The sequence below is a fragment of the Phaethon aethereus genome (genome assembly GCF_964289735.1).
Source record: "Phaethon aethereus genome assembly, chromosome: 21".
NCBI classification, from domain to species: Eukaryota; Metazoa; Chordata; class Aves; order Phaethontiformes; family Phaethontidae; genus Phaethon; species Phaethon aethereus.
The window spans coordinates 3,336,462-3,364,196 of NC_138597.1; the positions used below are offsets into that span (position 1 = coordinate 3,336,462).

Genomic DNA, 27,735 nt, shown 5'->3' on the forward strand with positions numbered 1-27,735 from the left:
GCCTGGAAGGCGCTGCGGGCAGAAATTTGGAGACATAATCTGCTTTATTTTCTTTTTCCAAGTATAAAAACCTTCCATTTGGATACTGGATTTTCATGTCGGTCTTTGAAGCAGAGGGGTATATGGTTACTTTTAATCTTGCTTTTTTTTCTCTCTCTCTTAATTTAAAAAAACTGTCTTCCAGTTAAAAAGCAAGGAAACCGTTTTACCTGCATGTGACAATCCCAGAGGACACCGATCAAGAAACAGGGGAGTGACTTGGTCTTCTGCACTACTTTACTCCTACCCCAGTTTTTTTAGGGGGAGAGAAGGATTTTTCCAGTCCACGAATCTCTTGGCCCCAAGTTTTGGAAGGGGGTTGAAGACTTGTCACCCGTCTAGGGGTGCATGAAGGGTATTGGTTTTCTTTCTCTGTTAACTTGGTTTTGTGACGGGTTGGAAGAGAATTTTGCCTCCCTGACTTGCCTGGAACACGAGGATGATTTGGAAATGGCTGGGCACGTTGCTGCTTTTCCCGGTGCAGATGGTTTATTTGGTGGTGAAAGCTGCCGTGTGCGTGGTGCTGCCGCCCAAGCTCCGAGACCTGTCCGGGGAGAATGTGCTCATCACGGGTGGGGGCCGAGGCATCGGCCGCCATCTGGCCAGGGAGTTTGCGAAGCGAGGAGCCAGAAAGGTGAGCAGCGGCACGAAGGGGAGGGGGGAGGAAGCTCCCACCTGCTGCTCTGCTGGAGAGTCCTCCAGCTCGGAGACTTAAAAGCCTTTTCCCGCACCTCTAGGTGGGATTGCTGGGACGGCTTTTAAAAGGGGAGCGGGGGCACTAAGTCTGGAAAACCCTGGCGTGCTGAGCCATTGCTTTGACTTACCTTTCAGAAGTTGCCCACTCCTCCTTCCTTGCATCCTGTCTCTCCCCATCTCATCTAAGAAGGGTGAGGAAGGGGCCCCCCTCATGAATTCTCCTCCGCTGACCAAGGAGGGGTTTTCGCTCCAGCCAAGGTTTCCTGTGCAGGCAGAGGAGAGCTATGCTACTCCTGTGCATTTCAGCTTGCTTGCAGCCTTTCCTTGAGCACATCTTTAAGCTCTCCTTAGGCACAGCCAGAGTGCCGCTGCCACGCGTGTCACCCCACAGGAGCGGGGCTTGATGCGGAAAGGGGCTAACGGCGTGTGCGGGAGGGCTCTGGCTCTCGGTCCTAAGAATGCATTCTCTCGGGAAAGTGGGGAGAAGAGTTCAGTTTCACCCCGCTGGTTTTCCATTTGCAGCATTAATTTCTTGTGCTTCCTGCAGTCCCTTGTATTTTGCTTTTTGCCAGCCCAGAGCTGTTCAAAGGTAAGATGAATGAGAACCCAGCATGGAAGAAAAGCACAACATGAGTAGGAGCTGTGAGATTGTTTGCACGTTTCCTTTAGGAAAGAGGGAAAGGGAGAGAGGCTGAGAGACTGGTCTGTTTGCACAACAGCCTAGAAACGCAAGTGTAGCTGGTGTGTCCATTCCCTAGCTCAGGAACTGGAGGTTTACCTTGAAACTTTGCGTTTTTGTGAATACAGGTGTCTCCATATGTGTGAATCAATCAGGAATCCAGAAAACACACACACCCTGAAACGAGGCTTGAGATTTAAAGTTTCCTCTCCCCCTTTATGGGTAATGAAGGGGAGGAATCGTGAAATTAGACAGCTGCATAAATACTTCTCCCTGTGAGAGGATGAATGAGAGCAAACAGAGAAGAAAAATAGAGAATGAGAGGATATTTAAAGCAAAATTTGCATTTAGTTTGGGATAGTGTTTTGTCACTTCTCTACATATGCCTTACAGTTTTCTATGTGTGGTATAGAGCTCTTCTGGCATACAGCGTTGAGGTGTAAAATATGTCAGCATTGAACCTTGATGTTTGTATATGCTTGTGTTTAAACATCATGTTGAGATTTACAAATTCTTGGAGACAGAGCAAACAAGTTGACTGACCTTTGGACCCAAGCAATTTGCTGAAAGTGTATTTATATTATCTGTTAGAATACCATGCCTCATTATTTATTTATTTAGTCCGGCTGGTTGCTATGCTAAGCTCTGGTATTAAAGTACCACCATTTCTACAGCTAATTCAAGAGCTGCTTAGCTGCAGTTCAACTAGAAGCTGAGCAATGGCAGTCAGCCCTAATGAACCAGGTGACATGGACCAAAAGGAGAGGGATTTTAAGATATTTAAGATACAGAGCTGAGGATGAAATGACTGTAAGATATAGGCTGTAGTTCATTTGTATATCTTATCTATAAAATCTCTACGTATCTTAGAAGGAAAGACTAAATGGGAACAACTGTTGGGAACCTTTAAACTTGTCTCATTATGATGTTGTGAAATGCTGTGTGGTTGCTAGTTACTGTTCAGAACTTTTGGGGTTTTTTTGCCTTATGGTTTCATTTCATGTCTGTCATCAAGGTGTTTCAGTTTTTGCTTTAACTGAATTTGAATTAGGTTCCCCTTTCAGTTATATCTTGGCTATGTAGTAAGTCAAGCAAGTTTTGATCCTCTCTGGTAGTGGCACTGCTTTTCTGCCTTTGTAAGCAGCATATTTTCCCTTCAACACTAAAATAGGCTTATTCTTTTCTTCCTTAACACTTGTAATGACAATTTTACCTAGATGTGGTAGTTTCCATTCCCTTTGCTCTAAGATTTCATTTCTTTCCTGCATTCTGTGCTCAGCCCTAACTTTGTGAATTCAGTGCTGTTTCCATGTAGAATGCAAGACCTCTGTTTGGCACTACTCTTTGATTTTATGCTTTGCCTTCGACAATCAAAAAGAAGTGAGAAAGATTTGAAGTGGCTAGCAAGTTGTCTTTCAATAAGTCTTATGAAAATTAACTATTCTATTTTTCTGTATTCTTATACAGTTTACCATTTTACAATTACGTTCAAAGCTTGATTGAACATAGTCAGAATCTGTTATAAATTATTAATTATCAGATGGTGTCATCACAATATTCCAAGTTTAGAAAAACACTTCCACCAAAGGTGTGAAATTCTGAGGCCAAGCACAGTGTTACATAGAGGTGAACAGAAACGGTAACATACAGATTCAGATTCTAATAGTGGGTGTGCGGTGTATCTTGAAAAAGTCATCACAGCGCTTGCGCACGCAGACATAGTGGCGGAGTTTTGGAGGTAGGCGGCGATATATAACCATATTTTTGAGATTAGAATCTCCTGAAAGATAGGTTAATTGAGACTGTTAGCATGTGAAATGTCCTCTGATAATTGGACTGGATTGGATTTATTTTCAGAGGCTGGTTTTGTTAATCACAAATGAGATGTCTCTGAGCGGTTTTCACCGAAGATGACAAGTATTGTATCTCACCAAGATTATGATTGTCACATCTGCAACTTTCTTACCATAAAATTTGATCTTGCATTTCAAGCTATGGCAAGATGGCGAGAAATAAAGCAAAAAAGGGTTTATGCAAATGGAAATACAGTGTCTTCTACTTGATAGATTACTATGGGGACTGAAAATCTCAGTCCAACAGAATGGAAATCTCTTGGCATCATCATCTAAATCCATCCTGATTCCCATTCTCTACCCCCCATTCTTTTAAGTCCATTGCTCTGCCATTGTGCCTCAAATATGACTTGGGCAGGTAAATGTCTAGGAGACATTTCCTTAGATGATGTTTCTTTTCTCGTGATTGTTCATTCTGTTTTTACTTTCAGGTAGAAGTTTTCAAAAACTACTTGGTGGTGGGAGGCATTGTGTATTTAAATGCTTCCTGTAACACTTCTGGAAAAAGACAAAAGCATGTATATTTGCTGTATGCAGAGAAAGAGTGGTTTACAGATCATAGGGGACATGTTAGTGTTATTATGAGGGATGAATAGCACTGAATTTTCACCGGAAGTTCTCAAGTATTGTAATTTAACTTTCATGCTGTTCCCCAGAGATGTGTCCAGATTCAGAAGTGCTGGCTGAGGAGATACTTTGCTGCAGCTGAGTTGCTGAGGAAATGTACTTTTTTCCTTTTGGTTCCCTCTTGTTTGCTTGCAAAATTCAAAATTTTCACTATTGTTGGCTTTAACTCTTGAGAATTTTGGCCACACCTTAAAAGTATTTGACCAATAGAGCATCGCCTCTGTCTCACACATTGGTAGCTTTGTTAAGGCTCGTAGCTTTTGGTACTCTGTGGTTAGCCAAAACGGCTGAGTATATCTGTGTTAATGAAACAAGAGAAGGAGAGATTTTTATGAGTTTATGATTTAATGCCTATGAAATAAAAATCCACTTTCAAAGCCTAATGGTGTTTTGCAAAGAACATACTGTATAATTGAGTTAATATTGGGAAGACTGGCCCCTTTGAACGATATTTCTTGTGTGGAAGAACAGCCCAGATGTGAGTAGTCAGGGCAATATAGGGGCTGAATGGGTTCATTCACTGGTGGTTAGAGTTGGAAAATGCTTCTGGTTTCCTCCAAGCTATTTGCTTTTCCTACAGCTTTTTCTGTTATAGTGCCTTTGCCAGAGAGTTGTCAGTCCCGGTTTTGATGATCTCCAGTGATGAAGTTTTGATTCGTATGTCTTTTGTATGTCATTTGTATGTCTTGCTCTTTGTTAGGTTTTCTTTTAAGGCATTTCCTTGATGTCTAAAAATTTCCCCTGCATTTTTAACTTACTTTGTTCCAAGATTATTTAATCTGAGATCTGATTGAACACGAAATAGATGCTTGGTTCTTAGGCATTCTGAATTATTAAATGTCACCAAAACCTAATAAAAGTAACTGAAAAACCTAGAATTATAGGATGGAAACAGATTCCGCAACTCTAGTATGTATTTTGGTATTCAAGGTTATCTGACAGTGACTTTGGAAGAGTTTCTTAGGCCTTTCCTGTTAGGAGACTGGTCAAAAGCCATTGATTTTCATTAGATTTTTTATTTACAGTGAGGGCTCTGGGCTCAGAAGTCACCAGTATGGATCTTCAGTAGCGTATCTCCAAGGGATCTTATACAGCAGTGCTTTTCTGTGGTTCCTTTGGGATCATTTCTGTGATGCAGTTTCTTTCAAAGTATGTATATTTTGTCCTCCTATGTTTGCTTTTTTTTTACTTTTTCCCTTTGCCCTCCAGCTGTGATATGTTTGCCTTTTTGGTAACTGTAGCTATTGATGAATGAACAAGAGGGCTTCTAGGGAACCAGGGGTGTTTTGGCATGAGAGATGTCTCCAAAATGCCAAATGGGTTATGGGCAGCCCTGGCCTTGTGTTAGTGTGACAGTACTGCAGAGAAGAGTTGAACGATTCCTATTAACCTGGTTGAGAGTTCTTTACATTCATCACTCTGCAAGAAATGACCTCGTAAATACACTGAAAGATCTCTCCTTTCACTGTTTTGTCCTCTGGACACTCACTTCCTGTATTGCTGGAGACTATGCGACTCAAAGGGTTTGCATGCTTGTGCAGCGGATGAGGTAAGCAGTCTGGAATACCAGGACAGACAAAAGCCCTTACTAGATGGCAAGGAGCTAGTATCACCAACGAAAACAAGAAACGGAAACTTCGCTCTTGCATGGAATGTACCGCCTGATAGCCATGACCTCGTTCTGTCAGCACTGGAGTCTAGACAATTATGTCTGCAAGTCTGCGAGGTACTTTTAACAGGATGGCAACATGATGGGCAGCTGTAGAATGCCACAAACGCAGTAATACAAGTGATTATTTTGGGATAGTGAACAAAGCCTGAAGGCACTACTGGAAAACTTTTGCTTTGAACACTAATCAGAGTTTTTGTTGTTGTCATTTTGGTTTGTATTTTGCTCATATCACTCCTGGTTTTATTCAGGCTATTAAAAAAAAAAACCCAAACACTCAACTGTTCTTTCCATCATTACTTTCACAGCGTTTTCAAAGTCAGACCTTAATGTTTTCATTTAGGAAGGTATCTTGTCATGTGAGTGTGCTATCCTCTTTCAGTTCAATTACGACTGGGATTGTAATAAGTCAGTGGAGGAAGGAGCACTGAGGAAGGGATGAGGGCTGTGCAAGCCTGCGCTGCGGCTGAAACCTGCAGCCGGTTTCCCTCGGTGTTCCAATGAATTCAACAGAACTGAAAACCTCAGAGGAATTGCAGGTGCTTGAGAGCCTTGTATAATTGGAGAGTTTTAGCCGAGTGAGATTTTTAGGCTATAAAATTCTACTTAGGATGAGAGTATTGCAGAGAGGTTATGTAAAAAATGGTGTCAGGTCTTAGAATTTAGCCTTGTGTTCTCAGTAATGGAAAATTTGGCGAGTTTTGAAATGAGTTTCTACAATGGCATGCTCCTCCCCACATTATCTGCACAAACTGCATCTGTAGTTCTATGAACATTTCACTTTGGTCTTTATGAATCATGTTGACATATTGTTGTTCCGGTTTGTATGAACTAGTATATAACTTCTAAAAACTACTTTATAACATGTATCAATGCAATATGATAAAAAATTAACTGCATTGTGACTAGAGCTGGAAATGAAATTGATACTAATCTCCTGAAGTGAGGGCAAAATACTGAGACATGCTAAAAGTCATTCAGAGCTGTGACCTTTTTTAAGGTGTAGGACAAAAGCTGTTAGTATCTCCCATGGATTTCAGTAAGAGTTCTTAACCTACAATGTTTTTTAAAATATTGGTCATTCTCAAACTTTCATCTCTGATTTCACTTTCAGAACCTGTAGAATACTCTTAATAAACTGTATTTGAGAATTAGCTCTTGCCTAAAGATGAACCTGACATCAAATTCTTAACGCACAGGCATTTTAATCTGCCATGGAGTTCCATCCAGATGGCCTGTAGTGTTCCAAGCCTGAAAACATTTCTTTTGTCATCTACAAAGGCATGTAATTTCTAATAATGTGCTGGAGGAGTGGGGAAGGGATGAGATAGCATACCTGAAGTAAACTCCGTAAGTCCTTCTGCTTGCTGTCAGTTTTTAAATCCGTGGTGGCTGGGCCAGTCATCAAGAAGACACTTGTCTTCTGCAAGTAAAAACTGATTTCTGACATGTATCTTGCAATTCATTCTGAGTTCAGAACATGAATAGACCTGAGCTGGCCACCCCAGAGGAGATTAGTTCTGCTATAAGAAAAAGAGCTGATCTAAAATTACATAATTTGAGAGCTGAGAGGAACTGGCTTTCCATAGAATATGATTAATCACTATGTGCTTGTTTTTAACAGGGATCATGATCTAACATAGTGAAATCATAAAGCCTTTAAAATAATGTTTATGAAAGAAATGGACATAGTTCTGATGTACTTTACCCAATGCAAATGCGGCGTGCAAATGTACTGCACAAACAGATGTTGAGTTGGCCTGGTGTATAATAATTGTAAAAAAGGCTCAGTGTAAAATTTACATATATGTTTTTAGATTCCAGTACTAAGGCAATGTTGTCAAATGAGCATCTGTCCACACGCTGAATGCTTTTTGTGTGCTTTGGAGATGCCAGAAAAACACATAGTCCATGTATCTAATGAATTTCTCTGTAGTGATTTAGCAATGCAGGTAAGTTACTAGGCATTTTGAAAAGGCAATCGCACATGTCTCAAAGTGAGAAAGACAATCTTATCTAAAAGGAAATTTTTCATTTTCTATGTTGTAGATTTTTTAGTATAATGAGAATATTTACCCACAGTGCAAATATCAGGTTCTGGGTAATTAATCTGTCCTGTTGTGTGTGCGGTTGAAAAAAACAAACACAGGAATTGAACAGTTTCAGGCATATTTTTAATAATGGTTACATTAATCTACTAAGCACTTAATCTTACAGCAAACTACTAAAGCGTGTCATAACTTACCAGTAACCAAAAGTGTGTGAAAAGAACTGGGGAGTTTTTCCATGTCATGCAAAATAATATATTTAAGTGGAACTTTTGGTAAACTATGAGAGAATAGATTGTATTGAGTCACTTTTCGGTCTCAAGAAAGGCTTTCTTTCTATAAAGATTATATACTGACAGCAACTTTATTTAATGGCTTCCTGTTGGCAGCTCACTTCCTTGTTGATTGAATTTAAGGATGGGCGGAAGAGCCCTTGTTTCAAGTCCCAGGCTTCGATGGCATTAAGCCTGTTATGTGTGCTAGTGCCAAGGCCAGCAGCCTGAGTAACTCGCTGAATAAGTGTCTCTGGCTGGCAAGCACAGCCAGAATTTATCAGATCTCGGATCGGTTGATGTCTGTGAAGCAGCATTCCGGCTGCAGCTCTTAGTTTATAATTTAGAACATACCTGTCTTTTGTAACTGAGTGTGTTGTAAAGAGAATAAATAACGTTAACAAGAAGCGGAACTTGCAGAGTAACAGGCTTGTCATGTCACATCAGGATACAGTCGTGTCATGTGAAAATACTGTCCCAGTGAGACAGTGCTGTGCTGGCACACCAAAATCCAGCACTTTTTAAAATGCTTAAGGACTGGCATCAAGACAGTTAAATGAGGCTTCCCATAAAATATAAGGACTGCGTCAATGCTGCAAGAAACCTTGAGCTAAGTTTTAAAGATTAGGTTATATGTTAACGTTGTTGTAGTGCCTCAGAAACCCTCTCATGCACCAGAAATAATTTAGCATAAAGACGCTAAATGTGTTGCATAAGGACAACAGAAAAAGATGATGCCTACCTCAGAGTCTACAATGTAGGTATCAAACAGAAGGCAACAGCTGAATGCAAACACAGAAGCCTGTCGTGATGGGGATTGTAAAGCAAGCGATTTTCAGCACCACTCATTTAGCCATTTTTAAGGTTTTGGAAAGGCATCACAGCAATGGAGGTTTTAAGGTGGGATTTGAAGAGCGACAATAAAGAGTTTTGGGGAATGTTTACAGAGGTGCAGACAGTGTGGTAGAAAACACAAAGGTTGTTTGAAAAATTAACGCTGGGAGGAAGAGGCTGCAATAGGAGCTCAGATGCTGAATGAAAGGTGTTCAGTGACATGGGGATAGTGGCCTCGAAAGTGAATACAGAAGCTCAGCTCTGGAAAGCTTGAAGAGGAGGCAGTGAAATTTGAAATGAGAGTTGAGCTGGTCAAAGCAGTAGACTAGGTATACGATCTTGAGCAGGGCGTTTGGACCAGATGGCCTCTAGAGGTCCTGTCCAGCCTCAAGCATTCTGTGATCTTAGTCTTATTTGTACCAAAGAAAGGAAAAAGGCTGCTTTTCAAAATTTCATGGCTGACAAGATGGTTTTGGTCTATGATGTTTCACCTTACTTATCTGCAGTGATTTGTCCCTATTTTGTTTGCGTGGTTTCATCACCTACAATGAATGTGCTGCTGTATTTCTGTGGCATTTATGTCATGAGCCTGGCACAGGCTAGGAAGAAGTTGTCTCAGATTTGTAGAATTATTTCCATCTGAAGCACTGACATATATAGGTAGATTTTACTGCATTAGAAAATGAATCAAACATGCTGTTGAGCTAATGTCTAATTAGTCTGGCACAGTAATTTACTTTAAGAGTGACCATAAGCCCTGCATACATTTCTGAGCATGCTAACTAAAAAGTTTAGAAGGAATCAAAGTTGTTTGGGTTTTTTTTTTTTTTTACCCTGCTGTGGAAACCTGTCTTTATGGGGTGCTGCTATGCAGTGGGTAGTAAAAAAAATGGGGGAGAAACTTAGAAAGCTCTGAATAGACTCTCAATTACATTCCACAAACAGATTAGCAATATTCAAAGAGAACATACACAAAGTTAGTACATCGAGAACGAGCTGGTTTTACATCATACTACCATAGCCAAGACCAGGAACTTAGCCTTACAGTAACCTGAGAGATATGAAAGAAAAGAACTAGGACAAATAGATTATGAACTCCACAGAAGTAGCCAGTTAATTCTACAGGAACTACAGGCAGAAGAAAAAAAGACAACAGTTCTTTATATTACCTTCCCACAAAATTGGACAAGTGTGTAAAAATTCGGTATCTTTCCTTCTGGACAGTTTGGCAATGTCAGCTAATGATTATTGAATTTTAGTGTTTGTTTTAAAATCCATTAGCAAATATTGGTTAGTTTTTAATGTTCATTTTCACTTTGATTTCTGGACTGAATTGAAGATGCAAATCGAATACCATTGCTGCTTTAAGGTATTGTGTAGGAAAAGGAGACTGAAAAGCAAAAATCTTAAAGATGGAGAACAACAGCCTCAGAGCTGACCACCGAGAGAGAACAAACTCTGGCATTTTTAAACCTATGTGCTTATCAGGAATATAAAGCAGAAATTATTAGAGAGATCTTTTTAGCTGGGCCCAGACTCTGTTCTTCAAAGCATCGTGTCAACATGCTGAAGAGTCGAACAAGTCAGACCCAGGCACTGCCAGATCCATTGGCTGATAACACTGACGCCAGTAGAAAAGGGTCAAATACATGTTGTTTGACCTTTATCCCAGTGGGGATTAAATAGGTTCTAATTAATAGACTTGGGAATAGATGGGTACCTTGGCAGAGTTTGTAACTAATTTAAATTGTTCGTCTTATTAGCTTAGCCATAAACTATGCATAATTACAAAAGGATTTTGTGGACAGCCACCCTTACGTTGCCACCTTCTTAATTACAATTTATTGAATACAGCGCTACAGAGCTTACTTGTTTTGATTAACATAGGGATTTCTGTTGTCTAACACCACGTGAGCAAATGTGTCAGTGCTCCGCTTAGGGCAATAAAATAGTGTTTGAAAGCACAAATGCAGCTCTGCTGAAATCAGTTATGCTTTACGTATGTGGGTCTGAGATCAATCTGGCTCTCAGCATGGAGTCAGTGACAGTTGTACCTCACAGAACACTTAAACAACTTAAAATTACACATATTTTGAGGTGGTATAAAAATGATGCCTGGAAAGGTTCTGGGCTGTGATTATCCTGTAGTATGACATATTTTTAGCCACAGGTTAGAAAGAGTCTATATAAATAGGCGGAGTGGCAGTTGGTATGACCTGGCTAATACATTTCATCCCTTATCTAAATGAAACCACCATTTAAAATAGGTGCAAATGGAGTTTGAGCTTGACTTCTCATTCAGTCAACGTTCCTTCTCTTGGTCAGCACAGATACCAGCTTGCACCAGTTGTATTGATAGGTAGTGTTTATCTTTTAAATATGTCCTCTTTCCCAGTAAAAAAAAAAAAAACAAAAAAAAAACCAAACCTGCCAGCTAAGTTTCTATGAGTGCTGTCTTGTAGCAGAAAGTGAAAACTTCAGACACTGAACAAAATCTTGTTTCAGTGTTTCTTAGAAGCTTTTCACTATGCAGTAAATGTCTCCTGTATAGCTAGGCCTACATTAAGAAATCAGGAGTTACCACTCAAAAAAAGAATGACATTTTAAGTAATTATAATTGTTTTTCCATTCTGTTTGCTCTTTGAATCACTGGGTACACCCAAGTTACATTTTCAAGATTTTCTTCGTATCTGAGGAGTGGACAAACTTACACCACTTTAAGTGAAGGCAGAAATCATTAGATAATCTTTTAACTCTGGGTGCTGGACCTCAAGAAAAACCTCAAATACACTAGACAAAATAAATTAATGGGAGTGGAAGATGTTATTGTAAAGACACTGCGCAGTTCACCTTCCCGTGCCCTTAAAAAGAATGGATCAACAATAACAGTGGACAATCGGATTTTTTCTACATGAAGATTAAATTAGTGTCTGCCTTAGATCTGGCATTTTAATCTCCTTGCTAGTAGTAAACAGAGACACCTTGTCTCTGATCAGTACATTCGCTGGCGAGACTTGGCTGTGATAGTTTGAAGAGGGAATGGGAAATCCTGACATCCCCTTTCAGCAGCTTGGTTTTATGTTGACTACAAACTCAAATTCCCTGTGCCCTACCTCCTAAAAAAACCCCAAAAACTTAGCAGAGAGGACAAAACTCAGTTACTGCCTTAAAGAGGTCATGCTTCCAAGTGGAATATTAAAGACATCCAGCTGGTACAAATACTTCTGTCCCAAAGTGGTAATAGAACAGGGCTGGCTCTGACCACAGCGAGCTGTCAGAAATGATGTAAGAACATTTCCAAGGCTCTTGGGAAACATGGGACTCCTGTCTCGCTGAACTGAGTTACTTGATTTTGGGTTTTGAGATATGCTGATTGTGCAATGTTGTAGAGTGTTCTTTGTGTTGCTTGTTATTTGATTTTAATCCAGGCCCCTTAGAGACTCTTGTCTATGTTGTGTTTATATTTGAATGTGTGTTTTATGGAAGCGAGAGGCTTGCTTCTTTAAAAGCAGAATGTTCAGCCATCAAAGGGGTTTTTCAGGGTTTCATTTCCCCAGATGATGAAGTGCAACTGTTGCAGATTGCTCTGCGACACCTTTTACGCTGTAAGGATGTCTGTGTATGTACGGACACGTGTCTGGGGGGAGTAAGTGTGTGTGTAGTGATCTAGCACCTTGCATCTCCTTTACTTACTCCTTTACCTTGCAACTCGTCGGAGTTCATCAGTGGGTCAGCCAGCTCCTCCTAATGACATCATTACACTTGTTTACTGCTCACACAGAGGAAGTGCTATGCTGATGGGTTTGACCACTGTCATTACCTTATTTTAGTCCAGCATTTTTGCAAAATCAGAAATTTAGAAAAGCATCTTACATAAAACGATTTTAGTTTCTCTTCCTGAGTTAAAAGGGAAAATAAAAGCTAGAAAATTCTTAACCATTGAAATTATATTACAAGACAGTATTTCATGTTGTCATTGAAGTTGTCAGTGCAACTAAATAATCAGAATGCTGTTTATAGATTGCAAAAAAGTTCCATCTCAAAGGGGGTCAGTATAATTGGGGTGAACTCAGAACAACTGGTATGAAGTCAGAATGGCTTCTTTAGCCACTAAAATCAGTAAAAACAGTTAAAATACTTTTGGTTTGCTTTTGAGTCACAGATTTAGGCCAAGTCGTGTTTTTTGTTTCAGGATCTAAGCTTCCAAGTGCAATTTCAGCAACGACAATACATTACAGATTTCCCAGGGATGCACAAGGAGACTGCTGTCAGTCAGCACCACTGCAAATCATGTCAGTTAGTGCAATCACTTTAGTTGTTTTGTGTACCTATCGATGTTTTTTACTGGAAGTAAAGACTGTTCTACAGTGAATGCGAGTCAACCAAAAATAGGCCTGGTTTTTAGGGCTAAATTTCACACACTTCACAGAGGTAGTTTACAGATCCCCAGTGCTCTCCAGTCTACTGGTAGGTAGAAAACCCTTATGGCATAAAGCTGTGCTTGTTACTGACTTCGAACACGTTATGGAATTACTGTGCCTCAATATTATATCACTGCCCTCCCTAAATCTTAGTTACTGACCAGGTTGCTTTATATAATATTTTAATTTTTTATATTTTTTTTTTTAAATTTTATTTTACTGGAAATTAAAGCTGATCTTATGTTCTCTCAATTGTTCTTGCTCAACTGATTTTATGTTCATATTGAAGTGAATTAACTTCATTTTGCGTTGCAGTGGCCTAAAAAGTATGCATGTGATAGACAATCACATCCAAAGGATGGTAACTTCCAGGGAGATGTAACTTATTAATAAGCTAGACCTTGATTTGTGATTGCCTGACCAGCCTCTCTAGTTTAAATATTTAGTATCATTGTAGCAGAATCTGATTAGAATTGCTTTGATAATTTCTGGATAAAACTAATTATCATAAGTTTCATTTCTACATTTAGGTATTATTTTATTGAACTAGAGCTGTGTCGTTTCTCACATTTTTTATAAGCAGGATAGCTACTTCATCTTAGCAGTGTGTTGAAAAAAATGGTATAATCAGTGAAAGACCCTTTTTAGCCATGCTGTTCCCCTTTGGGGGATGCATGCTCTGGGAGCTTACAATCCTCTGATTCCCATCCTCCTCCTTTGACTTAATAGGCTGAGAGAGTTAATTATGTCGTGAAAACTCTCATTTGTACAACAGATGAATAGATTTTAGAAATTCTGCCCTGTTGCATAGCAACAGCCACCATTAAAAAATAACTTTCTGAAATGCACATAAAAAGATAGGAACCCGGTTAAGCATTTAATTATTGACGCTTTCTTCTAAGCAGTATCCTTTATTTCTTTGACTAAAATACTTAGAAGAAAAGCTCCCTTTGGCTTTTAGATGGTTTTAAAATGGTAGCAATTCTCTTTTTCTGGAGACAAAGGAAGGAGGCTTGTAGGGGAGCTTGTCTGGAGCCGCTGCGAGTATTCCGTTCATACACGGATTTCGTGGAGGCCATCTTAACTCCCAGTACTTCTCCAGCAGCCTCATGGGAGAAATCATTTTTTCAGTCAGGAGCTGCCTCATATTATGCACATGGATGATCTGGAGCATATTTTAGGTCTTTCTGTAGGGCAGTTTATAATGGCAGCATTAGAAACGTTACTCATCCTTAGGTCTGTTTTTGTTGCAAGCTTTATGCCAGTTTAACAACTTTAAACACTGCCCCTTGTCTTTTCTGTGACGTTCCTACAAGAGCTGGGGTTGTCTGTCTGCCTATGTCTTCCTCTGGCTTGTAAACGTTCCTTGTGGCTTTCTTCGTTCATCAGAGCTTCTAATATATTTACCATTTTGCCTACCTTACTTTTGGATTCTGCTAATGTGACAGTACAGCAAAATGCAAAGTCCCCTTGAGTGGTAACAGGACTATAATGAGGTACCACAGATCTACATAAAGTAGACTTAGCTCCAGTTCACATAGCGGTGATCACAGATTACCGCCAAAGTTCAGAACCGGTCCAGCATCAGAAGGCTAATTAAGTTACCTTTTGAGTATATCATCTGATTGATAAAATTGTATTTATTATTTTTTATAGAGCTTGTAGTGGAATTTTATACATTCTCCAAAACAAGTGAAGTGCTGATAAAATACTCATAACGATTTAGCTTAAAGCAAAACTGACAATGTTCTGAATTAAAACTGACATTTTTTTACTCTAAGCTGGTAACCCAGCTTACCTGATACTCTTGTGAGTCCCAGGGGACTAGCCTGGGACTGCGTGTGCTGTCTCAAAGGTGGTGATGCAGTGGCCGGCCTCCCCCACTAGAAGTTAAAACCGCTCAGCTTTTCAAGATGAAGCTCTCTGTTACAGAAATCATCTCAAAAATATAGAGACAAAGCTAAAAAATAATCCAGTTCTATTGGCACCCAGTTTGTAGCTCTTTCCTTTCCATAAATTTATGTTAGGTCTGATTTTTCCTATTTGTTAGTTAAGAAGTAGCAGTCTTTTCAGGTAACTCTTGGTTGAACCAGGCAATTTCAGGAGTTACTTTCACCCTGTCAGGTAATGGAAATAATAACCATGTTGGATCCATGTTTTTAATTTAATGTGTCCCTTACTTCTAAGGTTACTCTGTAATCTAAACTTTTGATTGTTTTTAGTTTTAAAAAACCAAACACTCTTACTGTTCAGTGTCAACATAACCTTCTGTCATAGTAACTGTTTAACTATATTACGTGAACATTTAACCTGCCACATGCGAAGAACTCGTTACCCTGAGAGATACATGCAAAATAATAATGCAGCATTTTGGAAGGAAAACGTGCAAACGTCAAACCTTCAACTATGTTGAAATGCCCCGTTGGACCATGGCATTTTTGTCAAGCAGATCCAGTATTTTTTTTTCCTTTGAATTGTTATTTACTGACTTTCTAGCCCTTCATCCCGTCTGCTGAGCTTGCAGTAAAAATCAGCTTTCCGCACCTGCATATTTACCCTCTCCACAATTTCCTGAGATCTCTGTGGACATTTTTAGCTGAATCTGGATTATAGGGATGGCATGCCAAGCAAACGGAGGCGGCAGCACACTAGTTATTTTTACAGGATGGAGTATTATATTTCTGTTGGTAGATATCTTGAAAGCCTTACCTCAAATACATACGTTTAAAAAAAACTTACCCCTCTCCCCACCCCCCTGATATGCCACTTCTTCCTGCTTTGCAGCCAGAGAATTTTATTGCTGGATATTTCTTTGTGCGCTTTGGTGCCCTGGAGCACAGGCCGGTTCTAACACATGGTGTGGCAGACATTCACCATTAAAAATCTGTCGGTTTTTCCCCCCAAATGCTTCCATGAACCTTTGCAGGGTGACAGCTTGTGGCCACTTGGTGCTTTTGTTGGAACATGCACTCCGTTTGACCCTGTCCCAGCGTTAATAGGATTGTAAAGGCTGACTCCTGCATGACCTCTTCTTGCAAACAACCCTAACCCTTCCCCTTCTTCAACTGTTCTGTACGGAGCTGAGAAGTGTTGCTCCCGAGGCAGTCTGGAGTCGCAGTTCATGTTGCAGACGAAAGCAATTGGAAAAACCACTGGAAAAAAGTCAGCATGGGGCCACCTGTCCTTAAATAGTCCTGACTCTGAGAACAGTAGGCATTTGTTCACTTCTTTAGAGGGAGCTGGTCTTAAATGCCTGTATGCAGACAGAAAATTAGACATTTTCTTTCCAAGGAAGGCCTCTACTGAATAGGAGACAGGTGCTTACATACTTCTCTACAGAAGAGGAGGTGTAAGAGAAGGACGCATTTTTAGGTGCTGTTTGGTTTCCTTCAGAGGAAGAAAAGGGGTGACTGGTGTAAAACTGGAATTGACTGTGGTTTGGATCAATAATGTTAATCCCATTGAGCGCTAAATCAACATATAAAGTAATAAAAGTTCTGACTCTAGACTAAAGGAATAGGAATTCACTCTTTTAGTCTCCTTCTGAAGTCTATTTAGACCTAACTTTTAATCTCATTACTGTATATTGCTCCTGGCCTTAACTCAAACCAGTTTATAATAAAGTCTGTGATTTGTGTTTACCTTGGTGGCAAGATTAAATTTAAATTAAATTCTTTACAACTTCTAAATACTAATCTAGAAAGCTTGTGTTTAAAGTAGGTAAATGCGCTTACTCTCTTGTTTCCCCTGTGCTTACCTGCAATCTTTCTTATACCCTTGCAGCTTTGATATTCACTTTCCACTGTAGGAGTTGAGAAAAATTTGCCACTGGCCTGCTTTGTTTGCTTACTTTTATACAAGTGTCACTAAGGGGCTGGGTGAAGTATTGTGACCTACTTCAGGCATCAAAAGGTTCTTTTTCCTTTCTAAAGGCAAAGATTGGTTTTTCACACTGAACGGCCACACCTTTCACTCTTCCAGTAATCTGTCTTGAGCATGCCTCTCCCATGAAGAACTCCTGAAAGAACTTGTCTGACTGCCCTGGGGGCAGGAGAAGGGTAGGGGTGGAGGAGAAAACTCTTATGGCATTGGCAAGCAAAATACATGAACACTTTTGAGGCTGTAGGATTTAGCCTCCTGTTTTTCATGATATGCAAAACTCTGCCAGGATTATGGGATACACTGGATTGCTTTTCTTCGGAGGACCAACTGTGAGTTAGTACTATCAGGCTTTGTAAATATATGGGGATAAGACTGACATACTTCAGTGGATTATCTACACTTTGTACTTCCTAAAAGTATGCAGGAACTTTCAGTGTTGGGTGCAGAAAGGCTTTCTCTGCTTGAACAAAGGTTGCAGTCTGTGCAATTACAGATATCAACTCAAACAGAGCAACTTTTGTTTCTTTGGACTTGGAAGGAGGTTGAAAGGGGGAATTAAATGTGTTGACCTACCAACTACTTCCTATCTCTGCTGATCTGTGGCGTGGAGTTGTGGTTGATTTGTGGAGGCAGCAATAATGAGATCAGGCAGGAAGGGCACTTTCATCTCTCTCTGCAGCTCTTTAATCTTTCAGTGTCTTCAAATTGATACAGAGAATTGCTTCATGAATTGTAAAGTGCAGAAACTTTTGGAATGGAAGTTATATCTGCTAATCACTATGCATGTTGTTGTGTTGGGAAAGACTGAGAATGAACAATTCTGTACTAAAATACAACCCAGATAATCCAAGGGGAGCGTCAAGAAATGGCACATGTTCAGTCTCAAAAATGCTTTTGTTGTGGGACACCTTTCCAATACTGGTCTAGTTCACTGGAAGGACGAAGTCTAGCACAGCAGGTTTGCTGAAGATACAGTGCCAAATTAATTGACGATAAAAAAGGGCAGCATTCCTTTACTGCTGTTCTTGAATTGTGCTAGCAATAAAATCAGACCAAACAAGTTAAATAGCCTTGTAAATGATGTAAAACTAGCTCTAACCTCATCTCCTGCACCAGGCATAGATCATGTGTGCATATTATGGTTGATAGCGGCTTCAATCTAGACCAGTTTATATAAATTAGTGGTTTTATCTGATTTTGCGGTGGTCAAAAGCATCTCTTGGACACTTGTGTTACAGTGAAAATCAGGATTTAAACCTGCCGTCAGGTTTGGGGCTTTCGGCAAGTAGCCAGTGTAGGCCTCTGTTAGAAAGCCTTGCCCTAGTACAACAGCAGCTAAAACCTTCCTTTTGACTCCCCTCCAACCGCAGGGCATGTCTCATTAGCAGATTAAGTCCAGAGTTAAACGAGTCCTCTGGGAGTGGAGGATGCGGTGTCTGCTGAGCCTGCCACGCCAGATGAAATGGTTTTTGTAAGGCCAGATAAGGAGTTCTGTGACTCGCCAGAGGGGAGAAGATCTAGAGATAAGGTTTGCTTTGCAAAAATCAGCTCATGAATAAATCCTGGGAAAATCTGCACTAAGCTGTGATGTCACAGCCCCTGCCTACTTTGAAGTTAATTAAGAGAAGGGCGTGTTAAGTTCCTCTGTCATCATAAATCTGTTCTTTCGTATGTCCAATGGTAGGAAGACTCCCACCCCGCTGCTGCCCGGGCTCTCATCGCCTCTCGCCAGCAGCCTGGAGCATAAGCGATTGCTTTAACATTCCACCTGCCTCCCCGACTGCCAACCACGCGGGTCACCCGGAGGTAACCGCGGGGCAGGCCGCCTCCGGGAGCGGGCCTGCCGCGGCGGGGATTAACCGCCTCACTGGGCTGTTGCCCTCGACAATTTTCTGGTCAGTAACTTTTTGAAAGGCGAGCGTGTCTAGTGCAGTAGGGAGGGGCAGGCAGGAGGGGATGTGACGAGAGATGAAGGGGGAGAAGAAATAGGGGCTGGATTCTTTCCAGGACGGAAAACTGTCTGTCCAAGAACTTCTCCAAAACGCAAATTAAATATTCCTCTATCCACCATTAAATTACTGTGAATGGGTGGCTGTGCAACATCTTGACAGGCTGTGTAATAAGGAACGCTGTGTCTCTCTTCTCCCTTATTCTTCTGCATTTTCCTCTGTCCCAGACAGGAACTTTTGTGTCTGTAAGAATCATTCTGTCCAGGACTTAGCCTCCAGTTGGGACACGCTTACTGCCAATTTAGAATTCAATTTTAAAAGGAAAGGGGACACAGACCAGACTCTGAGACCCATGGCTACATTTTGGAAATTGTGCTTCCTAATAAAATAGACCATTTCCTAAACTGCAGATCTAGACTTCTTACACATGCAGAGCCTTCAAATCCTAACTAGGGCAGGATAAAGCTAAATGATGCCTCTCTTGAGGTTGACTGAGCAAAGAATAAAAAAATGACGGTTCCTTACAGGCTTGCTTGCATATGAAGGGAAGTGCCAACTGCACAGCTTTAGGCTAAGTGCAGCTCACAGGGCATCAGCAAAAACACAGGCCCAGGCCCACCATGATTCATCAGCTCAACGGTGAGCAAAGGCTTTTGCTCAGGAGCATGGAGAACATGCATGATTATCCCTGACTCTTAAGCTATCTAGCTGAATGGTTTAGAGAGAATGTTACAAATAACACAACCTTACGAGTGCCAAACAGCTAATTGTCAAATTGCAGATTCCGCAGAGGGAGAGCAGAGGACTGATGAGTAGCTTTGTAGAAAATCTCAGGAAGCAATAGTAGAATGAGGGCCCAGAAAAACGTTGGTGAAGCTGCTGCAAGCAAGAAAGGAAGAGAGAAGTATTGCCTACCCAGAAACGCTAAGCCAAAGCCCTCTGTCAAGATTAGTTCAGGAGCAACAGAAGCCTCAGCTATGAGACTAATGCAGCAACTAGAAGTCTTGTCTCTTTGTAAGATCTGATATCCTAGGAGGCCAGAGGGAAGCCCGTGCCAATTTAATTTGGCCAGATGTTAGGCAGATATTGGAAGTCTCATATGATCTTGTAGGAGCAGTCAAGCTTGAATTTGGACCAAAAGCATGTTGTATTGAGTTTTGAGTTTTATCCATCTGTAAAAAGTAGCAGAAATGACAGCAGGAAACCTCACTTCCCACTGTGTCGTTAGGGAACTTTCACCTCTCACAAAAGAATGGTCTTTTATTTACTGCTTTTCTCTTACGCAGGCTGAAGCCTTCACCTGAGTGTGAACAGTATCAAGGACACAAAAACTTCCCATGGAAAAAAATCAGTACTGAAGTTAATGCTGTCAGCAGGATAACCAGCAAATTCTGTCTTCCCCAGATGGCCCAGATTTTAATGGGGTCACCTTGCAAGACTTGTCTGTAGGATATTAAGGGTCCCAAAGTAACTGTTGGGGCATGAAAAATGTTATGTCCAAGAGTTGCATCAGAGACAGATGTTCCTTTGACAGGTCATCCTTTGCTTAACTATTCTTCCGTGTATCTTTCCTGACATTCAATGCATCAGTGGCAACTCTTGGGAATAGGAGGCTGTATAGATGTTTGAAACAGATTAAAGTGAAGAGTGAGTGATCTACTTGTTATTTTGCAATAGCAGTGTGAAACCTGACAGTGCTATGTACGTGAGGTCAGTTTCTTGCGTTACTCCCCTTGTCTGACACCTTATTTCTCTTTCTCTCCTCTTCTTCATACCTTCCATCACTCCTCAACTTGTCAGATAATTTTTTAGTGTCTGCATTTGACTGATCCAATCCTGCTAAGAGGCTGAAGTTCACACTGATGCAAACTCTGTGGGCATCAAAATTGATGCTTATGGTTGACATTTTGTAGTGTTTTTTCCTCCCCTTTCCACAGAGATGTAGGTTGTAAAAGAGAGCGCAATAAATGTGTTTGCTTATAGTTGAACAGTATTTTGTAAATATTTCCTGAAAGCTTGTGAAATTTCTCACATGTTCTTGATTTCCCTTCAAGTCTGCAAAGTAGGCATAAGAAACATCACTCAGGCTGGCTCTGAGTTCAGAAGCGAGTAAATAGCCATCGGTTTTACAAGCTTTGTGTAGATGCCAAAGCCTGATGGCCAAGGGTGATATGCTGAGACTTTCGAAGACAGGCCACGTTTTTAGCTGTGTGCTTTCTTACAGTTTTTAAGTCTGGTCACAGTTTTTTCCTTGAAAATTACTTCCCCTGAGATAAGATTTCCCATGAAATGGCTCTGGCATATTTATATATGCTCTGAAGTTTCTGGTTAACCAACTCGTTAGTCCTTCAGTGATTTTGAGAATGTAAGTCTGTCAGTCTGTGTGTGTTTATGTTCACAGATGTGCCAATGATTTATAAATGGGATTACGTGGAAATTTAACTCATTTAGGAAATGGTTGAGGACCCAGGTACTTCTACATTTTAACCTTACTTAGTTGCACTGAAAGAGCTCTTTGACCCTGTCAGAGATTAGTTTTAGTACCAATTATGAGATAAGCTTAACTAGTCCTTAAAAATAAGCACATTAAAGCTCGCTGCAAGCGATTTGTGGGGAGGGAATACTACAGTTCCTAAATCTTTATATTTATCTTGCTATTACTAAATTAACTGAGTGATATAATTTAGACTATTTTTCCCTGTTCTTTCAACTTCTTGAAAACTCAACGATTATTAAATCTTTAAAGTTTAAACATGCTCATTTTTAACCATTAAAAAAATCAATATACCAGTCAGATTCATACTCAATACACAGTGGTATGGGAAGCAACAGTAATCCTGGATCACAGGTGATAAGGCCACTGCTTGGAAATAACACTGTTCTGAGAGCAACAAAGCTGTTTCCAAAGCTCATTTTCCCAGACCCCCGATCAGAGTAAACCTGCATTTGACTATGTGAGTGTCCTTATCTATTTTTAAGTACTAAATTTTACATTATCAATGCTCACAATTGCAATTGTGAGCAGTAGCAATCTTTTCTTCTTTTTCTTTTGGATCTTGCTGTTTGAGTCTCAGAGCAGTCAGTTGATTTCAGTAACATACTCCATTCAGTAGTTTATTTTTTGCAGAATGACAAATGACTCACCATTCATAACATGATGAATGCTGAGAAGACTTAGCTTGAAGAGCAAAAAGGATAGATTGATTCATATATAGATGTCTTGGGTAACAGAGAGATGAATTTATATTCCTTCCAGCAGCCTTGAAAGAAATAGGAAAAGAAGGTTATGGGCTAGGGAAAAAATACTTTGGTTAAATCTGCTTAGCTCTACATCAACATTTGAAAGACAGCGGTGGAAGCACCATCTCATACTTGAGACTAATATTGTTGCCTCACTAGGAAAATCATACTGGGTAAAGCCCCACAATGAAAGTTAATGAACCGGCTAACTTTTCAAGTTATTTCTATTTCTGACCTCCATGATGGTGTAGAAATACAGATAGGGTTGTGCTGGTTATGTCTTCATGATATATCAAATCCATGCTATATGATTTGAATGTTTTGTTTCCACAGATACTCAGAGTTGTTCTTTGTACAGGAAGTATTTTATCATTTTTATTGTGTTAAATGGGAGTGGCACATGAAATCTTGCATATATTAGTTGCAAAGTAAATCAGTGTTTGAAATTTCTCATTTTAAATGTCTATTAGGATGAACCTTTTGTCTGAAATGCACCTAGGACACCAGCCTGGAAACAGCATTGCGAATAGTTACATATGATATGCTGAAAAAAACCTGTTTTACTGCAGAGCAAATACTATCTCCAAATGTAGAACAAGAAGTAGATAACATACCAGATACACAGGAAGGTCTGTGATTTTAGAAAAAATTTGTCTTTCTGTCTGTATGTAGCAAAAGCAGGGATAGATTTGAAACTTTGTGATACAGAGAATTTGCCAAGTGTTTCATATATTTGTCATATTAGGCTAAAGATCTGATTTTTTGTGTTAGCTATTGCGTTGCCTGTAAAGAACCTGTAAATAGAGTGTCAGAGCGGGATACAGCTACCCCCATCATGCTCAAGTCCCATCCCCATGTAATAGAAAATCATTGCTAGTCATAAATGAAACAATGCAACAGGGCTGGCAGTGAAAACACATCAAAGCTGTTCATCAAATTGTTGAAGTTAGAAGCATGTTTTAATTATTTTAGATTTGAAGCAGAAGCAGTTTGACTCTAACAAAAGTTTCTTGCTGCAGATCATCCTGTGGGGTCGAACTGAGAAATGCCTGAAGGAGACCACAGAGGAAATCAGGATGATGGGGACAGAATGCCATTATTTCATTTGCGATGTAGGAAATCGAGAGGAGGTCTATCGGCAAGCCAAAGCTGTGCGGGAAAAGGTTGGTGTCTGTAGAAACACTGTTTGTGGGCAGAATTTAGTAACGACTCATATTTGATGAGGAGAAAAAAAATACATTGGCAAATTGGGAAAAAAGGGTGACCATCCAATTATATAGTACAAAATCTAGCTACCTGTTTAAGTGATGCAGAAGGATTATAAGGCCTATAGGCACGAATGTCAAAAGCTATTAAAGTAATAATGTATTTGGGCGATAATAGATACTCACATATAATGTTGACTGCTGATTTGTGAGGAGACATATTAGTTGTGACAAGTCATTTGCTCTTTTTGCAGGTGGGTGATATCACTATCCTGGTGAACAATGCTGCTGTGGTCCATGGTAAGAGCCTGATGGACAGCGATGATGATGCACTGCTCAAATCACAACATATAAACACCCTGGGACAGTTCTGGGTAAGATAAGCTCTTGTCACATGTATTCCGAATCGGGAATGAGTGTGACAGATTACAGCCAGTAAACACTTGGCTGCTACTAGGTCTTTCTAAATGATGCTTGGTAAAATCAGTCTGATGTGAAAAGGAGACAAAAAACAATGTCAGAGACAAAGGCCAGAGGAAAGAAGTCTTAAAAAAATTTAAACCTTCCAGTAGTAACACAGTATTTGATGTTCTGTTATCCCCATTCTGTGATTTCCAGGAAAACATTTGATTTCTTTTGAGAAAGCATGAGCTCACAGCGGATAGTTTTCTGTTCCATGTGTGTGGAACGTCAGAGGAGCATGAGACTACACTGCTCAGGGAAGGAAACTAGTGTGAAACGCATTCTGTTTTGAATAATAATGAGTAATAAAAATAGCATCTTGTGATTTCATCACTTTGTTGAAGACTTTATCCTCTACAAGAAGTTCTTAAACATACAAAGCATTCTGTTTATGGCCTTTATCTGTGCGTGCTGCTTACTTACGTGCTAGGAAAGATTTTGTTTTCTTTCTACATAAATTTTGCCTGTTTCGAATCTTTCAGAAAATGACAAAGCAACCTGGTACTCTCCTACTCCTTTCCTAGCATAATGAACAACACGGTTTGGCTTGTTGTCTCTGTGTAACCTTATTTTTTCAGTAACTATAGTTTTTGTTGTGTCTTTGCTGAAAAAAGCTGGTTTTGGTGGTTTTTTTGGTTTGTTTGGTTTTCTTTTTTAACTCTGTTGTTCTTCAGACCACCAAAGCATTCCTGCCAAGGATGCTGGAGTTGCAGAATGGACACATTGTTTGCCTGAACTCTGTCCTGGCCTTGTCAGCCATCCCTGGTGCCATTGACTACTGCACTTCGAAAGCCTCGTCCTTTGCCTTTATGGAGAGCCTGACCTTGGGGCTGCTAGACTGTCCTGGAGTGAATGCCACAACAGTCCTGCCCTTCCACACGAGCACAGAGATGTTTCAGGGCATGAGAATCAGGTCAGTCCAGGGGAACTAGAATAAAGCATCTCATTTTAAATGAATCATCAGAATACACTCCTAATTAATGCTTCATTTAGTTAAGAGAATTTGATGTCTCATTTGGCTGCCTGGGAACAGAGGGTCACTCTAGGCCACCTGGGACTCATCGGACTGGTTCCCTCAGTTTGCTTGCACATTCATACAGCCTGCCTGTACTGAGGGAGACATTTGCTGCTACAGAGAAAACCGAAAGCTATTTTTTCCCTGAGTGTATTTGGGCCATATGCAGCCACCAGAAAGGGAGGGGAGGCAATCTGAAAATTGAGGCCATTCAAAAGGAGCAGTCTACAAATTACTTGAGAATTAACAGTACAGATTCCTTATTTATTCCTTGCAACACTTAAATCTTTCCCACCAAAAGAAATGACAACCACTTACTTCAGTAAGATTATCAGTACCTCCTTTTTACCTCTATCTAAGAGAACAAGCTAAATCCAAAGACTTAACGACTGACAAAATCTCTTACAATGGACAAAAAAAACCTATTAATATAGTTTGTGCTCTCTTAGTCAGAGAAATATGCAGTGTCAAACTATTGCTGGAGCTGGGAAAAGCCTTATGTTTGGTATTAAAAGCAATGGGGGAAGATTATTTGTCTTTCACGTGTCAAGAGTTTGAATCAAGCAAAGAGCAGCAGAGAGGATGAGGAAAAATACCAACACTGAACAGACAGCATTTTGGTATTGGTTTGCATACAGTTTAAGAAAAACCCAGAATCAAGGTTCTGAATACACTCTGCCACTTCACCCTAAAGGCACCAACGTGTACATTCTTAACCTTTTAGCTAACCCACTAATACTGGTTGGTACTGGGCTTTCTGCTTTCCAGCTTCCTGGAACTGGAATTGGCTCCTTCCAGCCTGCTTTGGGGCATGTTTGAATGCCAGTAGCCAGTGATGATTTAGTGAGTAACAGGACTTGGACAATGATATCTTAAAGGAGGAGTTTGGTTAACAGATAATTATTTTATTTTTTGCTTTATTTATTCAGGTTCCCTAATCTTTTTCCTCCTCTCAAGCCAGAGACAGTGGCTAGGAGGACAGTAGAAGCTGTTCAGATGAATCAAGCCTTCCTGCTCCTTCCATGGACAATGCATGTTCTTGTCATCCTAAAAAGGTAAATATTTCCTTTGCCCAGCAATAGCCTAGCCAGTTAGGCAAGATTGGCTTACAATCCTGTGTGTCTGTCCACCCAGGCAAACCTCAGTTTGGCTGTAACCCAATATCCAGGATCAGAGTGGTTCATGCCTTCCCATGAAAGACAGTCCTAGAAGCAAAAGGGAGAAAACCTTCTGAGATTCCCTTTGTGGATGCTTTCCCCGGGTATAACCCCTTTATGAAACCAGTTTCGCTCCCAAAATATGGGTTCCTGAGGTCTGAACTGGTGTTTGTATCTAGGAAATTTCTTAACAATTAACATATGCATGTAGTTGATTTTGATTTAGTAAGCCACTCTTCGGACTCCAGGTTTTAGATTGTAAAGGATTTATGTACAATAAGATATGTACATCACAGCTGTATTTAGAGAGCATTGCTTGTATTAAAGCAATGAAACTATTAAAACAATATATTTTCGTGTATGATTAGGACAGGAATTTCCAAGTCCCTAAGGAAACAAATTCATAATTTCATATTCTGAAACAACTACAGAGAAAGGGCATTTAAAATTGTGTTTCCATGAGAGTTTGCACTAAAGCCTTTGGAAAGCCTGCTTCAGTCAGGAACTGAAATGAAGCCATGAGACTTCTGTGGAAAACAATTACAATATTGCATTTCAAACAAGAAAAAACAATTCACAAATAAATGCTTTTCTCTGAATGTAAAATTTGGGATACTCTGAAAAGTTCCCAGAAATCCTACAGGCTGAAAAAGGGCTGCTCTTGTCCTTTATTGTAAGAATTAATTTTTTATTTTCAATTACAGTAGCTGTCAGGAAATTAGGTCTATATCCGTACCTTATGGTAAGGAGGGCACATGCCTAGCACAAATAGATGGCAAGTTAAACAGACAACTCAGGTTAAGTTTGTGTATTTCAGAATGCAAGATTCTGCACAGTATTTGGGAGGAATAAAACATGATGATATCTTCCAAGTTACAGTTTTTACAGACCTTTTTTGATAAATATTTCTGCAGAGAAAGAGCAACTTGATACAACTTTCTCCGTTTAGGCCTACTCACAGCAGGATACTGACGTGTTTTGCCTCTGCGCTCTCACTGGCTGATTTTTGAGAATATGTACACTTATGTATGTGTGTACATAAATGCATATTTGCATATCCTCTTATTAGAATAGACTAAGAGGTTTGTCTGGTCTGCTTATTTTCTTTCTGCTTCTCCTGCAGCATTCTCCCTCAGGCAGCACTTGAAGAAATCCACAAGTTTTCGGGGAGCTATACCTGCATGAACACTTTTAAAGGACGAACATAGACTTGGTGGTGCAAGGACTGTTCTTCGGTGAACCCAACACAAGCTTGAAAATCCTGACAAGACTGTGAATCAGCAGTCTTGGCTTTTAGCCTGTTCACGTGACTTGCACTGCTCTGAGGCAACACATTTCTTGCAGGTCATATCCATAGTAACATGACCTTTGCACAGGATTGAATGACTAGACTATGGACCCTTGGAAAGAAAAACAAAAAGTGTGAAATGTTTATATGATGTTTAATTCTTTAGAGTTCAATTGTTAAATTTACTCATAGTTTTAAGATGTAATTTTTGTTTCTAAAGTGTCTGTAGGCTGTCTGAGCTGAGCGGCAGCACATCACACCCCATACTTTATCCCCTCCCTTCAGAGGAACTGCAGCTACAAACTGCCACTGGTTTCATTTCAGCTGTTTGAATGAGGAACTTAAAAAATACTTTGAAGAACTCGGACATTTAATGGAAGTTTTTTTCCCTTCCTTCAC

The 27,735-nt window shown here is 40.1% G+C and overlaps 1 protein-coding gene across 1 annotated transcript; it reads left to right on the top strand.

Moving 5' to 3' along the window:
• Positions 1-387: 387 nt before the first annotated feature.
• DHRS3 (dehydrogenase/reductase 3) lies at positions 388-27,256 on the top strand (the record flags this gene model as incomplete). Its single annotated transcript, XM_082009272.1, has 6 exons — positions 388-673; positions 23,229-23,372; positions 23,669-23,788; positions 24,551-24,789; positions 25,821-25,946; positions 27,172-27,256. Exons 1-6 carry the CDS (start codon positions 479-481, stop codon positions 27,254-27,256), a joined length of 909 nt encoding a protein of 302 aa, XP_081865398.1. The 5' UTR covers positions 388-478.
• Positions 27,257-27,735: the final 479 nt, after the last annotated feature.